The 23,162-nt window shown below is 48.1% G+C and overlaps 2 protein-coding genes across 2 annotated transcripts in view; both read right to left on the bottom strand.

The window, feature by feature from the left end:
• The window catches only part of LOC115471989 (tubulin beta-4B chain), a 123,275-nt gene that overhangs the window by 9,897 nt on the left and 90,216 nt on the right, over nucleotides 1-23,162 (bottom strand). The gene's annotated exons all lie outside the window — the stretch shown is intronic.
• LOC115471990 (TNF receptor-associated factor 5-like) lies at nucleotides 4,101-4,997 on the bottom strand. Its single transcript, XM_030205998.1, is given in 3 exon segments — nucleotides 4,101-4,411; nucleotides 4,413-4,906; nucleotides 4,909-4,997. Coding segments are annotated over 3 exon segments (798 nt in total). The 5' UTR covers nucleotides 4,993-4,997; the 3' UTR covers nucleotides 4,101-4,191.

Raw genomic sequence — 23,162 nt, 5'->3', positions numbered from 1 at the left:
GGAGAACGACGACGGTGCCTCTTGGCCTTCGCCCGACGCCCGTCATCGAGACTCCTCGGCACCGGAGAAGAGGACGAGGAATCCACACGTGTCTTCGGGGCCGGGTCCGATGCAGGACGGTCCCGGGGGGTCTGCAAAGCAGGAGGCGCCGAGGCGGGCGGAGACCCACTCGATGCATCACTGCTCCCAGCGTGCATCGGTCGAATGGCAGCCTGTCCCCGGTCTCCTGGTGCCGATGCTTCCTTCGACGTCAACCTCGACGGCACCGACTTCACCGACGTCGAGGCACCGGGCCCAAAAATCTTCTCCCTTTGGCCATCCCGAGAGAGCAGTGTCCGCTTTTTCATCGCGAGACACAATTTGCAGCCCTACGAGCGGTGGTCCGGCCCAAGGCACTGTAAACACCACGAGTGTGGGTCAGTGCTGGAGATGGCCCGATGACAGCGGGCACAAGGCTTAAAGCCGCTGGGCGTCTTCGATGACATATCGGGAAAAACAGCCCCTGCCAAATCAAAAGACGCGATTGTGTCGTGAAACGAGGACACATAAAAAGAAAAAAACCGAACGAGCGATTTAAATAAAATCACAGGCTAAAAAAAAGAAAACTTAATAAACGAAAAAATACTAACAAACTAAAAAAGGATACTTTTTGTAGAAATTTCTTCACCTCTGGGCACAGCAACACGACAAAGACAAAAGCTCACCGTGTCACCTCTTTGACGCGGAGAAGAAAAAACTGAGGAATGGGTCCTCGTGGCGGGCGGGAAAAGGGACGCACGCATGCGCAGTGCATCCGCCCGCGCGGGGAGTGACATTTTTTTCAATCTTGATGAAGACTTTACTAGAAAGTCCTCCGGGCCGACGTGACGTCACCCATATGTGAGAATATTAGCCTGCTTGTCTTCGGAGAATATAATTTACACTTGTATAGATGGGCGTAGGGGTGTGGCTTAGAGTGGGCTGGGCTACTGACTGTTTGCCTCACAGCCAGGCAGGGGCAGGCCCTCACTGTTGCTTGCAGTAGGCGCAGCTCTTCCTACTTAAGCGCGTACTGTAAAACAAATGGGAGCTCTCGCGCTCGAAACCTAGCCTTGAGAGCAGTGGAACTCTCAGTAAAGCGTCCTGCCCCCTCTGACATACACTTCAGGGCTAGCACGTCTCTGGGCCAGAAGAGGGTTGACTTCGGGTTATACAGTGTTCGCGGTTACTTGTGTACACTGCATTGCTTTCTTGTCCTAACCTGCTTGTTTAGCAGTAAGAGCTGCGGGAGGGATGTGTTGGACTACATGGACCGTGGAGAGTTCTAACTAGAACTGGAGTTGGAAGGGGGAGGAATTTAAGAAAGGGGTAATGATGGATCATGTTGGAGGGGACATGACTAAGTAGCGATGTTGGATTCAATGGTGATGAGGGAGAACTGCAGGGTTGCCATGTAAAAAAAAAATTCCCACACAAAACAGCCCAAAACCCGCCCAAAATCCACACACACCCCACCCCCGACGTCATCAACCCCGCCCCGCCGTCATCAGCCCCGCCCCCACCGTCATCGCCCCGCCCAAAACATCTGCAAACCCCACCCAAAACGTCACAAACCCCACCTCTGTCGCCATTAGCCCCACCCCCGCCGGCCAAAAAACCGCCCCAAAATCCGCACAAAAAAAACGCAACCCGCCGCGGGCAAACGTTTCCTGCGGCGGGTTGCGGAAAACCGCCCAATTGGACGGGAAAACTGCCCATCTGGCAACGCTGGAGAACTGGGAGCAGGGCTGTGCCTAGGGTATCTGGTGCCCCCCCCCCTTACACACACAGAGCTCACAGCTGCATGTCTCTCTTGGCCAAACCGTCAGTTGCTCTCACTCCAATCAGAGAGCTCTATTTGAATGCACATTAACATACAGACACTCTAATGGGAATTTTTAGTCAAAAACAATAGATAAACCCTTCGTTTTTGGATCAAACTTCACAGTTTTGATCAAAGCCATGCCCTAACATTAAGGCTTTAAACATTTCCATCAATTTTTACCCATAAATATGCAAATGAGAACCTCCCAAAAATGGACTAATTTGCATATGATTTAAACAAATCTGAGCATATGACAACCAAGTACAGACTCCCAGCACCTGAATTCTGCAATTAGATTTAATGCAAATACTTTTAAAACTTAAAAAAAGCAATCAGATTTTCACTTACCAGCTCTTCCTCTTTGAAACTACTGTTGAAACCATCAGCCAATGAAATGGCTTTTAGCTGTAGCTATCCCAGAATACCTGATAATTATGCACACATCATGCCCTCCTCTCGGTGCTCAGAAAAAAACCCCCAAAACTTTGAACCACTTACAGATTTTAACAATTACACTATTTATTTTTTATTTCTCCCCAGTCTCACTTGCACACCTCCCTCCAAACCTGTTCTCTTTAATTTGAATGTTGTTCACTTCAAGCTCACCCCAAATGAGAAGTTGTTCCCACACCAAAGACATATATGGCACTCGTATTCTTTTAAGCAACTTCAGCATAGGTGTCTGCCTCAGCACTGCTGGGCTGCCTTCACTTTCTGATGCGGAGGGGGAAGGGCAGGGGAGAGAGGAGAATCACAACTACAGATAAAAGATTTTGCAAGTGAATACCCCGCTTACCGTATTGGCACGGCCCTGACTGGGAGGATGCTGGACAGTGGAAAAAGGTACAGAACAGAAAGGGGAGATGCTGGGGGGAGGGGGACTAGACTGACAGCAGAGGTGTTGGATGGGGGGGGGGGGGAGAGAGAGACATAGTGAGGGCTGATGTTGGCAAATGGTAGGGTGGGGATAGAGAGGGAATGCGACAGATTGGGATAGGGGAGTAGATAGAAATGATACTGGACATGGGGATAGGATAGGATACTAGAGAGAGAGAGAATGCTGGGCCTGTAGACCAAATTCCAAGTGTACTAAAAAGCACAGTATTACTGTACCAAAAGGCTCAACCAACAAAGCTATCCTGGAACTGAGAAACATACTCGGAGCAAAAAATGTATGTTGTTGTTATGTATTATTAATAACTAGTAAAAAAGGCCCGTTTCTGACACAAATGAAACGGGCGCTAGCAAGGTTTTCCTCGGAGTGTGTATGTTTGGGAGAGTGTATGTGAGAGTGACTGTGTGAGAGACAGAGTGAAAGTGTGAGTGTGTGTGTGTGAGAGAGAGAGTGAGTCTGGGTGTGAGTGTGTTTGTGAGAGAGTGTGTGTGTGAGAATGAGAGTGTGTGCAAGTGTGTATGTGAGACACAGTGTGAGAGAGAGTGTGTGTGTGTGTGTGTGTGCGAGAGAGAGAGTGTGTGTGTGAGACACAGATTCTCTGTGAGAGTGAGTGTATGAGACCAAGTGAGTGTGTGAGTGACTGTGTGGCACATAGAGAGTGAATGTGATACAGTGTGAGACAGAGTGTGTGTGAGAGTGAGAGTCAGAAAGACATTGTATATGAGAGAGAGTGTGAGCCCTGCCCTCCCAATCCATGCCCATCTGTCCCCTGCCCCCTCCATTCATCCTTTTCCAGCAATTCCCCTCTCTCCCTGAGCCCTGCCCTCCCAATCCATGCCCATCCATGCTCCTCTGTCACCTGCCCCCTCCATTCATCCCTATCCAGCAATTCCCCTCTCTCCCTGAGCCCTGCCCTGCAATCCATATCCATCCATGCCCATCTGTCCCCTCCATTCATCCCTATCCAGCAATTCCCCTCTCTCCCTGAGCCCTGCCCTCCCAATCCATGCCCATCCATGCTCCTCTGTCACCTTCCCCCTCCATTCATCCCTATCCAGCAATTCCCCTCTCTCCCTGAGCCCTGCCCTGCAATCCATATCCATCCATGGCCATCTGTCCCCTCCATTCATCCCTTTCCAGCAATTCCCCTCTCTCCCTGAGCCCTGCCCTCCCAATCCATGCTCCTCTGTCCCCTGCCCCCTCCATTCATCCTTTTCCTGCAATTCCCCTCTCTCCCTTCTCTGTTTTTTAAGAAAGTTCAGACAGTCCCATATATATTACTATCACCAAAAATCTGGTCAGACAAGCTCAAGTGTGGTCAGAAGCTGTTATCCTTATAACGTTTTCTGTGTATGTCCACCACACAGTTCATTATCTCAACGAGTAGCAACTTCTTCATAAAAAGTTCTCATTACACTCCTCTCAAAAATAACAAGTTTCTACAACCCATGAGTTATAATTCCTCAAGGTCTGTTAAATCCACAGTGACTTTGATAAACAGAGTGTCATCTTTAATGTATGTGTTCCTTCCATTTTCCAGTGTTGTATGAGACACAAATCGTGGACAGCCAGAAGCAATGTTCATCTCCACTTCTGGCCGTTTAAAACTGCTGCTGTTGGGGTCTGCTCGGAAACCTTCCGCAATATGATTTTTTTTGCCACTTTGGTCCAGAAGGCCATGGAAGCAGCGAGTCAAATTCCCCCTTCATGACCACAAAGTACAGTGACAGATGTGTTCCTTTTCCTGAGCCATCTCCATTCACATATGCTCTGGCACACAGTCGGTACCCACAACGACTGGTATAAAATGGCTGGCTAAAGATAGACACAACACGTCCTTCTGTGGCTTCCCTTTTCTTTTTTCTGTAGTCCGTGATTTTCCATATGAGCTTTCCATTGTAACAGGCACCTTCTAAGAGTTTAAATCGCTCTTCGTTGTTGCTCAGCTGGGCCTTGTGGCTGTTAATGTGGACATCGTGATTGCTGGACTGGCATTCCAAACCCACTAGGCGATGGTCATACGTTTCCATCAAGGCAATCTTTTGCTTTGTGTTCTCCATCATCTCCATCAGTGGCTTCAGATCAAGTCTGCTCTGCTCCTGGCTGACCATTTGTATCAGCTGAATCATCTGTGTTTCCAGCCTCGTGGCTTTATCTATCTGACTGGCGCGAGTGTCTGTGTACTTGGGAGCAGGTTCCCATTTGTGCCAAAGAGCTGCATGAACTGTCTGAACTCCTTTTCACACTTTTTCATAGTGTCTATCTTTAGCCAGCCATTTTATACCAGTCGTTGTGGGTACCGACTGTGTGCCAGAGCATATGTGAATGGAGATGGCTCAGGAAAAGGAACACATCTGTCACTGTACTTTGTGGTCATGAAGGGGGAATTTGACTCGCTGCTTCCATGGCCTTTTAAGCAAAAAGTTACACTGACGCTTCTGGACCAAAGTGGCAAAAAAAATCATATTGCGGAAGGTTTCCGAGCAGACCCCAACAGCAGCAGTTTTAAACGGCCAGAAGTGGAGATGAACATTGCTTCTGGCTGTCCACGATTTGTGTCTCATACAACACTGGAAAATGGAAGGAACACATACATTAAAGATGACACTCTGTTTATCAAAGTCACTGTGGATTTAACAGACCTTGAGGAATTATAACTCATGGGTTGTAGAAACTTGTTATTTTTGAGAAGAGTGTAATGAGAACTTTTTATGAAGAAGTTGCTACTCGTTGAGATAATGAACTGTGTGGTGGACATACACAGAAAACGTTATAAGGATAACAGCTTCTGACCACACTTGAGCTTGTCTGACCAGATTTTTGGTGATAGTAATATATATGGGACTGTCTGAACTTTCTTAAAAAACAGAAAGATGGTGGCCCGTACGGGGAAAATATAAAGCTGCTTGCTTAATGGTCCGCAATGCCTGTCCATCAATCTCTAAGTCCCACACACTTCCCCTTTTTGTGCATGTCACGTATCTTTCAGACTTTTATGCTTGCACTGCAGTGCTCAAGTTTTGTCGTTTACTCTGTGCTCATAGCTGCTCAACCTTTTTCTTTCTCCACTTTATCTTCATTGCCCCAGATACAGCAACTTAAATTGTGAGCCCACTAGGAACTAGGTACCTGCTTATAATAAATGTAATCGCTTTGATTGTATCACAGAAAGACAGTATATCATATCCCATTATCCTTGCGCATTAATGCTGTATAAAATTAGGCTGCTGAGTGACTCATAAATGGCTGAGTTTAATCATGGAACTTCCTCTATTATTGTGTATATACTTATACACAATAATAGAGGCACTTAGGGGCCTGTTTATTAAGGCATTAATGCATGGCTTAACGCGTGTCAACTGCTGGCGCATTGGTGTGATAGCTGCCGATAAATTAAAATGGGCAACAGTGCATGCTGATGCATGCATTAATGCCTAACAGGGCCATGGGAGTAGAAAGGGTCATTTTGTAGGTCTATCTACGAGAGGGTGCTAGCGCAGCTGTGCGTAGTTGCTTATCGTGCGCAAACATGTATATGCTGGGAAAGAGGCAGGAGAGAGGGGATATGATAGAGACATTTAAATACTTCAGTGGCGTTAATGAACAGGTGAGCCTTTTCCAAATGAAGGAAAATTCTGGAATGGATGAAGTTAAGAGGAAATAGGCTTAGGAAGAATCAAAGCAAATTCTATTTCACGGAAAGGGTGGCAAATGCGTGGAATGTCCCCCCCCAGTGGAGACGAGGACTGTGTTGGAATTTAAGAAAGCGTGGGACAGGCATGTGGGATCCCTTAGGAAAAGGAGGAGCTAGTGGTTACTGAGGAAGGGCAGACTGGATGGGCCATTTGGCCCTTATCTGCTGTCATGATTCTGTGTTTCTCTATGACAACACAGGAGGTCTTAGTGCCATGTAAATAGGTGGTGTTAAGGGATTTTTGAGCATTAATGTGCCAGATTTAATAATGTGCGGCAGCACACCAGAAATGGAAATAGCATGATGACTCAATGCCTCCACCTACATACACCATCAGCCTATAAGAACACATATACAGCCATCAATCATTTCATTCGCAATGGCATTGTCATCAGCAGCAGCCTTTGTTCTGGCTTTGGAGCCACCCAATACCTGGTCTGACTTAGCTGTTGAGCTTCTTACATTGTGTGGCCTCCGGCAGTTTCTGACAATCTGTGGCCGCAGTCAGTGGCATGGGCTGCTCTACCAGGTACTGCGTGCCACAATGCGCTGGCTTAGGGACTATGTTCATTTTCTTAATACTAGGCAACAGTGGGGGAACTCTCTTCAGTCTATGCATACGTTTGGAATGCAGAGCTGCCAAGTTACCCATTCCAGGAGGGAGACTTTTTGGCCAGTCCTGATTTTAAACTTACATCCCAAAGCAGTATAGTATTTGTAGTCCAAGATACTATCCATTCAAATCAGTGCTGCAGGCCCCTTAATCAGAGGCGTAGACGGGTTTTGATCTCAAGGGGAGCAGACTTTTATAAAATAGGCGCCGGTTAGTGTCAGCTAGACAGCAGTGTCTGTGTTGTTGCTCAGGTGCTGTGGCAGGCAATGATTAATACAGGCTGTTTCTGTTGTGTCCTGCCTACAAGGAAACAGTAAGTTACATCAGGAGGCAGGATGCAGAAAAGGTCCCTGGACTGGCCAGAGCAGGCAACCTGTCTTCTTAACAATAAAGTAAAAATATTCAAATTCTGACATCACCTCAGGAATAGCACAGTATCCTGTTTCCAACAGTGGCCAAGCCAGGTCACAAGCACCTGGCAGAAACCCAAATCATGACAACATTCCATGCTACCAATCTATTACAGAATAGGAAGCCTCAAAAATAGTTGAACTAGAGATCCCCTCCTCTCTGCCCAAGAAAGCTGCAATACTGGTAAAAAAGAAACAGAAATGCATTTCTCCTGTACTTTGCAAAATAAAAATAGAAAAAAATGTACACCTTACAAAGCAGGTACTTCCATAGAGTCCCCATATCCAGAGACTTGTGGGTTATGCCCAGTGGTGTGCTGGAGCCGGCTCGCACCGGCTCGCAAGAGCCGGTTGTTAATTTTTATGACATCTTGCGAGCCGGTTGTTGAGGCAGGGTGAGCCGCTTCGCAGCGCCCAGCGCAGCAGGAAGAAAGTTTGTTGCCAGATGGTTGGACGTGCGTTTCCTTCCTGTGTCTCGTGGTGGTGCTCTGTGATTGGGCGCGGGCAGACACCATGCGGGCAGCGGCTGCTGCTGTGAGTCACGCGCTGAGAGTTCTTCCCGCCCTTCCTGTGCGAGAAGAACCGCGGCGGCATCTGATTCCAACTTCCCGCGCCTTCTATCAGCAAGTCAAGATGGATGTGAGTCTGGAGAAGGAGTGCAGCGTGCTGGGGGGGGACTCTTCCAGACCATCGTCAACGCCATGAAGGTAAGCGGAGGAGCTGCCGCGCCTTCCCCCTACTTCCGGTAAAGGGGGGGGGGAGGGAGCGAGGCTGGGGTCAGACGTCCTGGGGGCTGGTGAGCGTGCGAGCGGTGACCCTTTCGTCTGGGGATGTGTCCGGTGTGACGGTGAGTGCCAAAGGGGGCGGATTTTCCTTCAGGTGAAAAGGCTGAAGCCTCCTCCTTCTCCTCCTCCTCCATTGATGGTGGACTCTGAACAGCTGTTGAATGTCGCTGCTGCCAACTTGTCCAAGGGTTGCCTGGAGTTAGCCGATGCTCTTTTCTGCTCTGGCCACCGGCTTTTAATTTTCAAGGTTTTTCCCCCAAATTGCATGACTTTAGGAGGCCACCCAGGTTTCCTAGTGCATTAATTTCTGCTCATCCTTCATGGCCAGTTGCCTGTGGTTTGCACTAAAGAAAAGAAGACCTGCTCCCCTTTCCTAAATGCTCCCCCAGCACTGTAACTGAATAGTCTGCCACAGCTTAAAAGATAAGCTTCTATAAATCACAGCTAGCATAGAGGGGAGGGAAGAGTGAGGAAGGAGATGAGATGAGGGAAAAGGAAGAGAAGAGAAAAACTGCACATAGATGAAGAAAATAGGCAGAAGCTGAGGACCAGAAATGAAGAAGAAAGGAGGAAAGGAAAGAAATAAATGGAAAGGAAGCCCTGGAAACGGAGTTAAGAGGACAGATAGCAGCAGAATCGGATACTGGGCCAGCATGATCAGAAAAACAAAGTCACCAGACAACAAAGGTAGAAAAGATCATTTTATTTTCATTATAGTGTTTGGAATATGTCCACTTTGAGAATCAGGTGCTCAACATTAAACGTTTATATTTATTTACTTATTTATGACATTTTATCACACATTAAACATGAATTAGATTGGAACCTGGGATCATTTAATTTTTTTTTCCTGGAGAGAGTAATGCATCGCCTCTCCCCCTCCCCCCCCCCCCCCCCCCCCCGGCTATAGCCAGCTCTGCAATTTTTTTTGGGGGGGGGGGCGCGCAGAGGTGGGGGGGGGCGCAGAGGTGGACGGGGGGGGGGGGGCGCCGAGGTGGACCGGGGAGAGAGCCTGTTGTTAAAAATTTACCAGCACACCACTGGTTATGCCCCTCCTCTAGCAGGTTAGATAGAGAGAACTCAGAAGTTTGCTACAATAGAGTATGTGCAGCCAGCCTCACTTCAGTATTCTCTCTATCTAGCAGGTTGAAGGGAGCATAAAGTGCAGCTCTGTGGCCTGAGGCTCCTATCCCGTTCCCTTGGGTGTGTTGAGCTTCCTCTGGGGTTGAGGTGCTGGAGCACATTCTGAGGATACACCTGGTGGTGCCAGGTCCCTACCTTTCTCCCCCTGTCAGCCTACTTAAATTCTGTTGAGGATTTTGGCTGTATTCCTCTCCTGTCTCTTTAAAAAAAAAAAAAAAAAGAACCAGACGGAACGATTCTCCAGTCCAGCCTCATTTTGGCTTGCTTGGCGCTTGGAACAATTGTCCGTTCAGCTTAATTGGAACGTGAGCAGGGCTGGGACTGCGGAGAAGGTAAGGCTTTTGGGGCTATGTCTGTTCCGTTGGAGGCCGTTAAGCGCAGCTCGCGCTGTGGGACACGGTGGCATGTCGCTTCCCTGAGAGTTTTGTTCTGCGACGGTAGTGAGTCATAGTGTGGATCAGGGGATCGCGTGTTGGACACCACGGCGCCAAAAGGGATCGTTTCTCGCTTGGTGGGAAAGTCTGTGACTGGAACGGTTGATCCGCCGGCGCTATTTTCTCGCTAGCGCCGCGGTCTCAAGATGTGGCGGCGAGATCTGCTGGGGCTCCCTCCGACAGAGAAGCCTCGATTTCTCTCCCGGAAAAGGCTATTATGGGGGCATTTCCCCCGGAGTTTGTACTCTTTTGCTCAAAGTGTTTTTATTGCGCTCTGAGGGAGAGGGGCAGGAGGCGGCCATTTTCGAGGCTCTGCTGCCTCGGGCTCTGAGTTCGTACAGAAGCCGCCTAAGACGGCCCGGTTGGGTTTAAGGGGCCGGTAGAGTGGAGGAGTAGCATAATGGTTAGTGCAGCAGGCTTTGAACCTGGCTGTCTGGGTTCGTTTCCCTCTGCCGCTCCTTCTGTCCGTGAGCAAGTCACTTAGCCCTCCATAATAACCCTGGGACGACATATGGATTCGGAGGGTGTCCCAGGGTCAGGGGAATCCTTTTCAGGGCACCTTGAACAGAGGGAGTTGCCCGCGGGTGAGGGAGTTGACCTCACCGCGATCAGGCTCTTTAAAGGGAAGAACTGATTCTGTTCTTTATACAGGCATTGTAAGTGCTAATTTTACAGTGGGGGAAATAAGTATTTGATCCCTTGCTGATTTTGTAAGTTTGCCTACTGACAAAGACATGAGCAGCCCATAATTGAAGGGTAGGTTATTGGTAACAGTGAGAGATAGCACATCACAAATTAAATCCGGAAAATCACATTGTGGAAAGTATATGAATTTATTTGCATTTTGCAGAGGGAAATAAGTATTTGATCCCCCACCAACCAGTAAGAGATCTGGCCCCTACAGACCAGGTAGATGCACCAAATCAACTCGTTACCTGCATGACAGACAGCTGTCGGCAATGGTCACCTGTATGAAAGACACCTGTCCACAGACTCAGTGAATCAGTCAGACTCTAACCTCTACAAAATGGCCAAGAGCAAGGAGCTGTCTAAGGATGTCAGGGACAAGATCATATACCTGCACAAGGCTGGAATGGGCTACAAAACCATCAGTAAGACGCTGGGCGAGAAGGAGACAACTGTTGGTGCCATAGTAAGAAAATGGAAGAAGTACAAAATGACTGTCAATCGACAAAGATCTGGGGCTCCACGCAAAATCTCACCTCGTGGGGTATCCTTGATCATGAGGAAGGTTAGAAATCAGCCTACAACTACAAGGGGGGAACTTGTCAATGATCTCAAGGCAGCTGGGACCACTGTCACCACGAAAACCATTGGTAACACATTACGACATAACGGATTGCAATCCTGCAGTGCCCGCAAGGTCCCCCTGCTCCGGAAGGCACATGTGACGGCCCGTCTGAAGTTTGCCAGTGAACACCTGGATGATGCCGAGAGTGATTGGGAGAAGGTGCTGTGGTCAGATGAGACAAAAATTGAGCTCTTTGGCATGAACTCAACTCGCCGTGTTTGGAGGAAGAGAAATGCTGCCTATGACCCAAAGAACACCGTCCCCACTGTCAAGCATGGAGGTGGAAATGTTATGTTTTGGGGGTGTTTCTCTGCTAAGGGCACAGGACTACTTCACCGCATCAATGGGAGAATGGATGGGGCCATGTACCGTACAATTCTGAGTGACAACCTCCTTCCCTCCGCCAGGGCCTTAAAAATGGGTCGTGGCTGGGTCTTCCAGCACGACAATGACCCAAAACATACAGCCAAGGCAACAAAGGAGTGGCTCAGGAAGAAGCACATTAGGGTCATGGAGTGGCCTAGCCAGTCACCAGACCTTAATCCCATTGAAAACTTATGGAGGGAGCTGAAGCTGCGAGTTGCCAAGCGACAGCCCAGAACTCTTAATGATTTAGAGATGATCTGCAAAGAGGAGTGGACCAAAATTCCTCCTGACATGTGTGCAAACCTCATCATCAACTACAGAAGACGTCTGACCGCTGTGCTTGCCAACAAGGGTTTTGCCACCAAGTATTAGGTCTTGTTTGCCAGAGGGATTAAATACTTATTTCCCTCTGCAGAATGCAAATAAATTCATATACTTTCCACAATGTGATTTTCCGGATTTAATTTGTGATGTGCTCTCACTGTTACCAATAACCTACCGTTCAATTATGGGCTGCTCATGTCTTTGTCAGTGGGCAAACTTACAAAATCAGCAAGGGATCAAATACTTATTTCCCCCACTGTATATCCTCTGCGGTTAGCTCTAACATTTGGTCGGGCACTAGGATGCCGGCGGAAGCCTGTTAGGTTCATGAGGCTATTCTGTTCTTGGGTGTATGTGCGCGCTTGATTATTAGCATTTGTATGCACTACCAAACACTTGCAGCGCCAAACACCTGACATTTATTTATTGCATTTGTATCCCACATTTTCCCACCTATTTGCAGGCTCAATGTGTCATAAAGAGACAGTCCCTGCTCAAGAGCTTACAATCTAGTATAGCGCCATCTTTATTGCCACTCCACATGGCACTGCTGAGGCCCCAGTGCTCCCCTGGGTTCTGATGTGCTTGAAATTCAGGCAGTTTTATATGTAGATCTTTCAGGAATGTGATTGGGAACCTAGTGTGGAGCACTCCAGTTTCTGCATATCCTTACAGCCTTCTCCGGGGTGACACCCAGGTCCACTCCGATCCACTCAGGGCCTCCGCTCTAGGTGCCGCGCGCCTAATGGCGCTGGGCATTTTTCTCTTTACATCTAATCTTGCTAAAGTACCTCAGTCATTTATGGCCCCTATTCATATTCTCTTCCTAGCCCTGTCCCTTCCTAATCTTTTCCCTCACCCCCTACCTCTCTCCGCTACAGGAACTCACTGCCCATCCATTGACTTCATCACCTCACCTTCTCTCCTACCCTCTTCCTCCCTCTTGGCTTTTAATCTCCGCCTCTTTCTTCCGTCCATTTTGCCTTCCCCATTCCACCTAAATACCTCTCGCCTTCGACGCCTTCGTGGCCACACCTCTCCTACTCTCCTCCGCTCTCTTTTACTCCTTCTCTTACTCTCAGCCGGTGACATGAATCCCAATCCTGGCCCCCCTCGCCAACTATTATCCCAACTCTACAGATCTCACCGCGACCTCTCTAACCTCATCTCTATTTCTCTACTCCCCTCCTCTTCTCTGCCCTTCTCTTGCGCCCTATAGAATGCCCGCTCTATCTGTAACAAACTCGCCTATATCCATGACCTCTTTATCTCGCGTCACCTCCATCTGCTCGCCATAACAGAAACCTGGCTCTGCCCTGATGACTGTGCTTCAGTCGCAGCCCTGTGCCATGGCGGTTATCTATTTTCACATACTCCTCACCCTGCTGGCCGTGGGGGCGGTGTTGGACTACTTCTCTCTCCCTCCTCCAGATTTCAACCCCTTCTTCCACCTCAATCTCACTGTTTTTCCTCCTTTGAAGTCCACTCTATCCGCCTTTTCTCTCCTCTGCCTCTTCGAATAGCGGTCATTTATCATCCCCCTGATAAGTCCCTTTCATCCTTTCTCAGTGACTTTGATGCCTGGCTTGCCTTCTTCCATGATCCTTCCTCCCCCTCTCTCATCCTTGGTGACTTTAATATTCCTGCTAATGATCCTTCCAACTCTTATATTTCCAAGTTACTCGCTTTAACGTCCTCCTTAATCTCCAACTATGCTCCACCTCCCCCACTCATCAAAATGGTCACTGTCTTGATCTCATCTTCTCCTCCAACTGTTCACCCTCTAGTTTCCTTGCCTCTGATCTTTCACACTTAAATCTCCTCCCTCCCAGTCCCATCCTATCTTATCTAATTTATCTAGGAATCTTCACGATATTGACCCTTCATCTCTATCCTCCCATGTTTCAAAGCTCCTCTCTACTGTGGCACCATCCACATCTGTCAACGAGGCAGTTTCTTCTTACAACAATACTCTATCCTCTGCCTTAGACACTCTTGCACCTTTGATGACCCGCCCTGTAAGGCGTACAAAACCCCAACCTTGGCTGACTTCTAATATCCGCTACCTACATTCCTGTACCCGCTCCGCCGAACGCCTCTGGCGGAAATCTCGGGCCCTTGCTGATTTCTTACACTTTAAATTCATGCTGACCTCCTTCCAATCTGCTCTTTCACGTGCCAAACAGGATTATTATATCCAACTGACCAACTCTCTTGGCTCTAATCCTCGACTTCTCTTCACCACATTGAACTCTCTCCTCAAGGTGCCCCCTCCCCCAACTCCCCCTTCATTATCTCCTCAGACCCTTGCTGAATTCTTTCACAACAAGGTTGAAAAGATAAACCTTGCTTTCTCTACCTCACAACCTCTCCCTCCACTAGTCCGTTCCCCTCTCTCTCCTTCCCCTCATTCCCTTTCCTCCTTTCCTGAAGTTACTATTGAGGAAACTACACTTCTCCTTTCTTCCTCAAAATGTACCACCTGTTCCTCTGATCCCATTCCCACCCACCTTCTTAATGCCATCTCTCCTGCTCTTATTCCTTTTATCTGTCACATTCTCAACCTCTCACTTTCCACTGCGACTGTCCCTGCTGCCTTTAAACATGCTGTGGTCACACCTCTCCTTAAGAAGCCTTCACTCGACCCTACTTGTCCCTCTAATTACCGACCCATCTCCCTCCTTCCCTTCTCTCCCAATTACTTGAGCATGCTGTTCACCGCTGCTGCCTTGATTTTCTGTCCTCACATGCTATTCTTGACCCACTACAATCTGGTTTTCGCCCTCTCCACTCAACCGAAACTGTGCTTACTAAAGTCTCCAATGACCTATTACTGGCTAAATCCAGAGGTCTCTATTCCATCCTCATTCTTTTTGATCTTTCCGCTGCTTTTGACACTGTTGATCACAGCATACTTCTCGATACCCTGTCCTCACTTGGATTCCAGGGCTCTGTCCTTTCCTGGTTCTCTTCCTACCTCTCCCTCCGCACCTTTAGTGTTCACTCTGGTGGATCCTCTTCTACTTCTATCCCTCTGCCTGTCGGCGTACCTCAGGGTTCTGTTCTTGGTCCCCTCCTCTTTTCTATCTACACTTCTTCCCTTGGTTCATTAATCTCATCCCATGGCTTTTCCTACCATCTCTATGCTGATGACTCCCAAATCTACCTTTCTACCCCTGATATCTCACCTTGCATCCAAACCAAAGTTTCAGCGTGCTTGTCTGACATTGCTGTCTGGATGTCTCAACGCCACCTGAAATTAAATATGACCAAAACCGAGCTTCTCATTTTCCCCCCCAAACCCACCTCCCCGCTCCCCCCGTTTTCTATTTCTGTTGATGGCTCTCTCATTCTCCCTGTCTCCTCAGCTCGAAACCTTGGGGTCATCTTTGACTCTTCTCTCTCCTTCTCTGCTCATATCCAGCAGATTGCCAAGACCTGTCGTTTCTTTCTTTACAACATCCGTAAAATCCGCCCCTTTCTTTCCGAGCACTCTACCAAAACCCTCATCCACACCCTTGTCACCTCTCGTTTAGACTACTGCAATCTGCTTTTTGCTGGCCTCCCACTTAGTCACCTCTCCCCTCTCCAGTCGGTTCAAAACTCTGCTGCTCGTCTCATCTTCCGCCAGGGTCGCTTTACTCATACTACCCCTCTCCTCAAGACCCTTCACTGGCTCCCTATCCGTTTTCGCATCCTGTTCAAACTTCTTCTACTAACCTATAAATGTACTCACTCTGCTGCTCCCCAGTATCTCTCCACACTCATCCTTCCCTACACCCCTTCCCGTGCACTCCGCTCCATGGATAAATCCTTCCTATCTGTTCCATTCTCCACTACTGCCAACTCCAGACTTCGCGCCTTCTGTCTCGCTGCACCCTACGCCTGGAATAAACTTCCTGAGCCCCTACGTCTTGCCCCATCCTTGGCCACCTTTAAATCTAGACTGAAAGCCCACCTCTTTAACATTGCTTTTGACTCGTAACCACTCGCCTCCACCTACCCTCCTCTCTTCCTTCCCGTTCACATTAATTGATTTGATTTGCTTACTTTATTTATTTTTTGTCTATTAGATTGTAAGCTCTTTGAGCAGGGACTGTCTTTCTTCTATGTTTGTGCAGCGCTGCGTATGCCTTGTAGCGCTATAGAAATGCTAAATAGTAGTAGTAGTAGTGGTTTTCCACAGCTTTGAGTCTTCCTCTGCTTTCCAGGGGCGAGGTAGGTGACCCTTTAGTCCCCTGCAGCTGTGCCTTGACAGTGAGAGCCTTATGCTGCTGCTTGGAAAGTACTGCCTCTGAAAGTCTCCTGGTAGAGATGCCTATGCTTCTCGAGGTGAGTTACAGTAAGACTATTTCTGGACCCTCCTTGAGGAGGTTCATGGGGTGTGTACATCTTTAATGGAAGGGAGGAAGGGATCAGGATTAGGGATCCTACCCTAGGTTTTCACTCTCCCACTCTTCTCCTTTCTCAGACATGGCAGTACAGTGTTTTAGTAGTCAGGCTTAAGGCTGTTGACTAGATGTTTCTGTGAGAAATGTTACATTTTGAGGCTAGTGCAGGCCTCTCAGGTTTCTCGCGGTTTCCTTGGTAACCCTGCACCCTCTGGGCTCCCCTGGTGGCATTTGCTCTGTGGGTATTGTTTACATCAATCTAGTTTTATTGAGGAGGGCTGCTGGCCTTTCAGCCTGAAGGTTTATAGGTTCAAGGCTGGTTTTTCCATCCTATTAGATACTGTGGGCTCAGCTAGATTTCCAGTGGGGCATATTTTATTTCATTATCTCTTATGGCTTGCTTGGCCAAGTAGTTCTTACATGACTGGAACAGTTTTCAGAACTCTTCAGTTTTAAATTTTGCTCTTCTCTCTCTCTTAGCACACTGATACTGGCCACACTTTTACATATTAGCCTCAGCTGCCTGGTACTGCAGCTTTCCCGGTACCTCTAATTGCTTCTTATTGGGTACCTAAATTTCATGAGGAGTGGCCCATGAGCTACTTCAGGGTAGAGATAGCTTAATAGTGGTTGCAATCAGCTGAGAGTAAGCACTGAGCTCTAGGGGTGCTGCTTCACAACCCACTGTAGCTTGCTTTTTGTAGCATGTAATGGTACTAGAGACATATGCTGCTACACCATCTGTCTCTGGTGTACCTGGTAGTACGACTGATACCCGTCAGGGCAGAGTTTTTCTTCCGGAACAGCGACAGGCAAAGCTGTGCCAGGTTTCTTCCCTCATTCGGCTGAAGGCTTCAACAGCGTTGGACTATGTTCAGGGGTCGTTCCTTGGGCCCGGAGCCGCATGCGGCCTTTGCAATGGTATTTACTCAGCCGTTGGTCTTTCCTTTCCAAGGTTCTTTGATTCGTTTTCCCTGGACACCGCGAGCTTCTTTTGCTCTGCGGTGTTGGCTCAGGTCGGATACTGACTCGAGGCATGCCTCTCGCCGCGTTGGTGTGTGGTTCTCGGCCACTCAGCTCAGGGGAGTTGGTCCCCCTTGGAGTCCAGGTTGCAGTTCAATCTCATGGAACTTCGGGCGTTTCGGTTGGCACTCCTAGTTTTCGAGATGTTGTTGGGAGTTCAACCAGTCTGAGTTCTCTGCAACAATGCAACGGCGGTAGCGTACGTCATTCGGCAGGGCGGAACTTGAAGTGCTCCGCTGGCAGAAGAGGCGTCCGTGCTGTCTGTTGGGGCAGAGAAGCGTTGAGTTCGGTTGTCGGCGGCTCACATAGCGGGAGTGCTAAGTGTACAGGCCAACCTTTTCAGTCGCAATCGCTTGGATGCCGGGTAGTGGGAGCTCTCTCCGCCGGCTGTCAGCCAGATTTCGGATCGCTGGTAGACTCCGGTGATGGATTTCATGGCTTGATTCTACAATCCCAAGGTGACCCGGTTCTTCAGCAAAGTGCAGCTGTGACCAAGTGGTAACAGCACTGGTCTTGTAATGCAGAGGTAGACGGTTCAAATCCCACTGTTATACTAATAAAGCTGTGAGCAACAACAGTTAAGAGGCAGAGAGTTTGAGTCCAAAGGAATAGACGCTATTCTTCAGCCGTGGCCGTTGGAGCTTCTATATGTCTTTCCTCCATAGCCGATGGTCGGTCAAGTAGTGGGGAAATCTCTCATCTTCCGGGTCCAGTAATACTAATTGCGCCGGACTGGCCCAGATGTCCTTGGTATGTGGACTTGATTCGCCTCCTGATCGACGAGCCGTTCCACCTGTCTCACTGGCCGGGTCTTATCCATCAGGGGCCGGTAGCCATGAAAGATCACGCTCCATTTGGGCTTATGGCCTCGCCTTTGTGCGGTCGTGTCTGAGGTGTCCAGGATAGCCGGAGGCGGTTTTTGGGACCATGTTACAGGCGCACAAATGTTCCACTTCTACTGCGTATGTTGGAGGTCGTTTGTGGCTTGGGGTTCCTTGGCAGGCATTTCCCCTCAATCAGACCCTCTTGGGTCCGTTCTGGCCTTTTTGCAGGAAGTGATGGTTAAGGAACTGTCGCTAAGTACTTTAAAGGGTCAGTTAGCGGCATTGGCTTCCTGGAGGGGTCGTTCAGGGAGCCACTCCTTAGTGTCTCTTCCGGAGTTCGTTTTCTTCGCGGTGTAGGGCATCTCAGACCTCCTTGGGTTCCGGTGGTGCCGGATTAGAATTTGAACCTGGTCCTTAGGGCGTTTCGGCGGTCTCCTTTCGAGCCCCTGAGTAAAGATCTTGAATGTTTTCAAGTTCAAGACTGTGTTTCTGGTGGCAATGGCTTCAGCCAGGTGGTTGTCTGAGCTTCAGGCCCTTTCGTGCAGAGCCCCTTTCTCCATTTTTTCGGAGGCGGGAGTGACAATTTGAAGGGGGCCGTCCTTGGTTTCTAAGGTAGTCACGCGTTTTCACGTTAACCAGGGAGTGGTGTTGCCATCCATCCTTCAAGCAAGAGGATTTCCCTCACAATTTGCGAGCTCTACGGGATTTAGACGTTAGGGGACCTCTGATGTGTTATTTGGAGGCGACTAATTCGTTTCGAAAGCAGATCGGTCGATCGGTGGCTTAGGGAGGCTATTGTGTCGGCTTACCTGTTGTTGGGGGATTCTTTCCCTATTCGCATTCGGGCACTCTCCAAGAGGGTTCAGGCCTCTTCTTTTGCGGAGTGTCGTCTGGTGTCGTTGGATGACATTTGTTAAGCTGCGTCTTGGTCGTCTTGGCATTCCTTTGTTATGCATTGCCGTCTTGATGTTGCTGCGCGTCGAGAGGCGTTTGTTGGGACTTCTGTGTTGGCGGCCGGAGTAGGCCGGTCCCACCCTTGATGAGGATTGCTTTGGTACATCCCACAAGTCTCTGGATTGATCTGGGGACGCTATGGAAGGTAAAATTATGTCTGTCTTGATCATTTTCTTTCCATTAGTCCCTCAGGTCAATCCAGAGCCCCTCCCTGGAATTTGCTTTCGTAATCTCTGATCGGATTCAGTATACTTCAGTCGGTTCTGTTCACGTTCCTTTGTCTCTGGACGGGTAAGGCTGTTAGGGTGTGTTTATATTTACATTTCTAAGTTATAGCAGCTCGGAGAGTTTCTTCCAAGTTTATGCTGCTTTTGCAGAGACAGGAGAGTGTTCTATGGTTCTTACTGCTTTGGTATCGTTATACTGAAGTGAGGCTGGCTGCACATGCTCTATTGTAGCAAACGTCTGAGTTCTCTCTATCTAACCTGCTAGAGGAGGGGCATAACCCACAAGTCTCTGGATTGATCTGAGGGACTAATGGAAATAAAATTATCAGGTAAGACATAATTTTACCATTTCAGTCCTTACAAAGTATTAAATAAAATATTTTTTTCTACCTTTGTTGTCTGGGAAATTGGCTGGTCCCAGTCTTTTTTTTCCATGTTCCATGAGTCAGCCTTACAAATTATTTTCTAGGTTGGTCTTTCCATTTCTTCTCTCGCCTCTTGTCTTCTTCCTTTCCTTATCTTCATCTGTTTGGCACTGATCTTTCATTTTATGTCCCCACTATCAAATAGCTATGTATAGAGCTACCAAGTGATCCAGTTCCAGGAGGGAGATTTTTCAACCAGTCCCTGTGTGAATTCTCATCCCATATTCATGTGGGATTTGCAGTCCTTGATTCTACCCATCAAAATCTGTGCTGCAGTACATCCAAAATTTAATTTTTATTTTCTCATTTCTATCTTCCAAAATTCTAGGCAGCAGATGTACAGATCAGCAGGACCCATAGCAGTCCAAAACAAGTATAGTCAGAAACAGCACAGTTTATACCTAATTGTTCAACCATCCTTAGGATTCACCTTTGGGTTTAAAAGCAAAACTATGTGCATATAAGGACTGGAAAAATGAATTAAAGCAAATGCCCTTAATATGTAATACTTGATAGCAATAGTAAAACAGTGATGGAATATTCACATAGCAAGCAGCCTGAGCCAACAGATTTATTTTCTATTGAACATAATTAACTTTGTAAGAACTTGGCGGCTAATAGTGTGCTGAACTGTACAATGTTGGCACATTTAGACTGACTGGACAGAACTTCTGCATGAAGGAATCCATCCATGGGGCCTCTTTTACAAAGCTGCATTGCCGAGTCTCGTTGCGGCACATTAGAGGAAGCCCATTCAATTCCTATGGTCTTCCTCTCACCGCACAGAAATCGCTAGAGCGGCTTTGAAAAGGAAGCCCTTCGTTATTTAATAGCTCTCTGTGAAATAGCTATGAGAAGGTGCTTCTTTACTAGGTGAAAACATCTCTGCACAAATGGGAGGCCCTATAACCAGACCCTCCAAAAGACACAATGATTTAAAATATAGAACAAATTAGTACTCTGACCGATGAAACCAATACTTCCTCTGTGTACATTCATATGCTGCACAAGCCAGCATGTTTAAAAATATAAGTGAGATCAAATAAAAATGCTACCAATAATTAAAAAAAAAAAAAACCACGACAATATGGATAGAGCAGCTCCTAGATTTGCTTGCTTTGTTTTGGGTAAACGAGGATAATGGCTGCGCGGAGGAGAGGGAAAAGGAGACATACCTAATGGCTTCATCTTTTAGATATCAACCTCCTTGTTCACGCTGCTGTCTTCCCAACTTGGCTGCAACACAACTTAAGCGGTGCGCAGGGCCACGTTAACCACCTATGGGGCAGCTGTTATGATCGTGGTCAGAACCCCTCTCAAACTTACCTTGTGCCTGGGGGTCAGCTTTTTAGCTGGCTTCTGTTCTGTTTTTCTGTCCTGTTTGAGCTAGCTCTCTCTCTCTCTGTGCCGGTTGCTGCCAGCATGGGGCTAATTGTCTCACTTCACTGCAGCTGTGGGTGTGGTCTGAGTTGCTCTACCTTTCCCTGGGTGTACTGGCTTCAAGAGCTTCTCGGTGCTGCATTGATGTGGGTTGGGCCTCTCGGGGTTTGAATGTGTTCTGCCTGGCTCTAGGGAGAGTGACATCATCTGGGAGGGCCTTGATAAGGAAGTGGGTTCTTTCCTTCAGGGCCTTCGCAACGTTTGCTTCTGGCTACTTGCTTTAGGTCCAGGTTAGTTTAGTGCAGTCAGTGTGCACTTGTGACTTGTGTGTTTGACTTCCCTGTTTTTCCCTTTGACTCCTCTGCTTTCCCTTTTGCTACGGTGTGTAGCACTTCTGTTAGTGCAATGCTGGAGTTTGGTGCTGGGAGCACCCTTGTTATAAGTGTTTAGGAAGCACCTTTTGTTGTTTGGGTATTTGGCTTTCCTGCTTGTTTCCTTGTGCTTTCCCCGCTTTTCCTCGTGACCTGTGTTTAGCTGCTGTAGCTGGGTGCTTAGGAAGCACCGGGGTGAGAACCCATGTTTAGCTGCTGCAGCTTGGTGCTTAGGAAGCACCAGTATTAGGTCTGGCGTTTGTCTTCCCTTCCTTTTCCCTTGTGGCTTCCCTGCACTTCTGTTAGTGTAGGGCGTAGGGGTACCCCTGTTAGTTTCTGTTAAGAGCACTGCTGTTAGTGGAGGGCTCAAGAGCTCTTTGGTTGGTACCGGGCTTAGGAACACTTTTGGTCAGTTTAGGAGTTAGGTGCACTTCAGCTACAGCCTGTTCTAGTCTTGGTCCCTGTGTCGTCCAGTAAGTCCTGCCGGCTACTCGAACCCAGGAGCTCAACTCCTGGGGGGCTTAGTAGCTAAGTGCAGGTGAAGCTGTGTGGACCAGTCCGGTGTGCTCCAGTCCAGTGTTCCAGTCCTGTGTCCTCCAGTCCGGGGGATTTCAGTCCAGTGTTCCAGTCCGGGGGGTTCCAGTCCGGTGTTCCTGTGTCCTCCAGTCCGGGGGATTCCCGTCCAGTGTTCTGGTCCGGGGTTCCAGTCCTGTGTCCTTCAGTCCAGGGAATTCCAGTCCCGTGTTCCAGTCCATGTGTTCCGGCTCGCTGGGCGGTGCCTGCAGTCCCTGCCGGTGTCGGTGGGCTTGCCCAGCGTTGGTTGGTGGGTTTTGCCTGCTGCTGTCGCTCCTCGTCAGCAGCCCAAGGGCTCACGTTTGCTCCAGAGCCCGGCCCCGCGGGCTCTGAACCTGAGAACCTGACAGCAGCACAGCTTCCTTAGCCCCCTGCCAGCCAGGCTACTTCCTGCTGAAAACAAATGCGGCAAAACGGTGTAGAGCCACTGTCTAGGTCTCGTTGCAGGTGACTGCTGGTTCTGCACCATAAAAACAGGGACTTCACGTCAGAAGAGGCGGGACTGGCAGAGCAATCAGCTGTGCAGCCTAGACAGCAGTTCCACCCCAATAATTAAGAATGATTTGTAAAATTGGAGAATTATATATTTATGACTGATTCTTGTTAACTGTAACTTTATTCAGGATATTGTTATTGAGTTCTGTTAAATGTAAACCACATTGAACTGAAATTAATTTTCAGAAAATGTGGGATATAAGAACCAATATAATATACTGCTTGCTGGTTATGTATTTATTTATTTGCAGGCAACAATGGAGCTGACAGAGGTAATGCTGGAAAAGGGGGAAGATAAGAACACGGGGTAACAGTGGAGTAATGCCAGGAAAGGGGGGAGATAGGGATGAAGGAAACTGCTGGAGCAGAAGGATGCCAAGGGTGACCCATCTCAAAGAGTGAGATTGAAGGCCAATGAATGAGATTTTTCTCCAGGTGCATTTGTGGCATAAATTTGGCACGGTGATGAAAGGCCTAAGGAAGGGCTGCTGGCTACTTTTATTAACAAATAATGCCTTTATGTGAAACTAAAAATGTATTTCTGTACCATAGCATGTTACATATTTTAAACTCAATTATTTCAAGAATTTACCAACACTAAACCACATACACATCTATGGAAACAATTCAACTATATTTAAAGACCCCTCAAGAGTCAGTGTTTCACAATTTCAACCTGA

Source organism: Microcaecilia unicolor, chromosome 6, assembly GCF_901765095.1.
Source record: "Microcaecilia unicolor chromosome 6, aMicUni1.1, whole genome shotgun sequence".
NCBI lineage: Eukaryota > Metazoa > Chordata > Amphibia > Gymnophiona > Siphonopidae > Microcaecilia > Microcaecilia unicolor.
The sequence above is the reverse complement of the archived record's forward strand: the minus strand, read 5'-3'. Positions and strand labels throughout refer to the sequence as shown.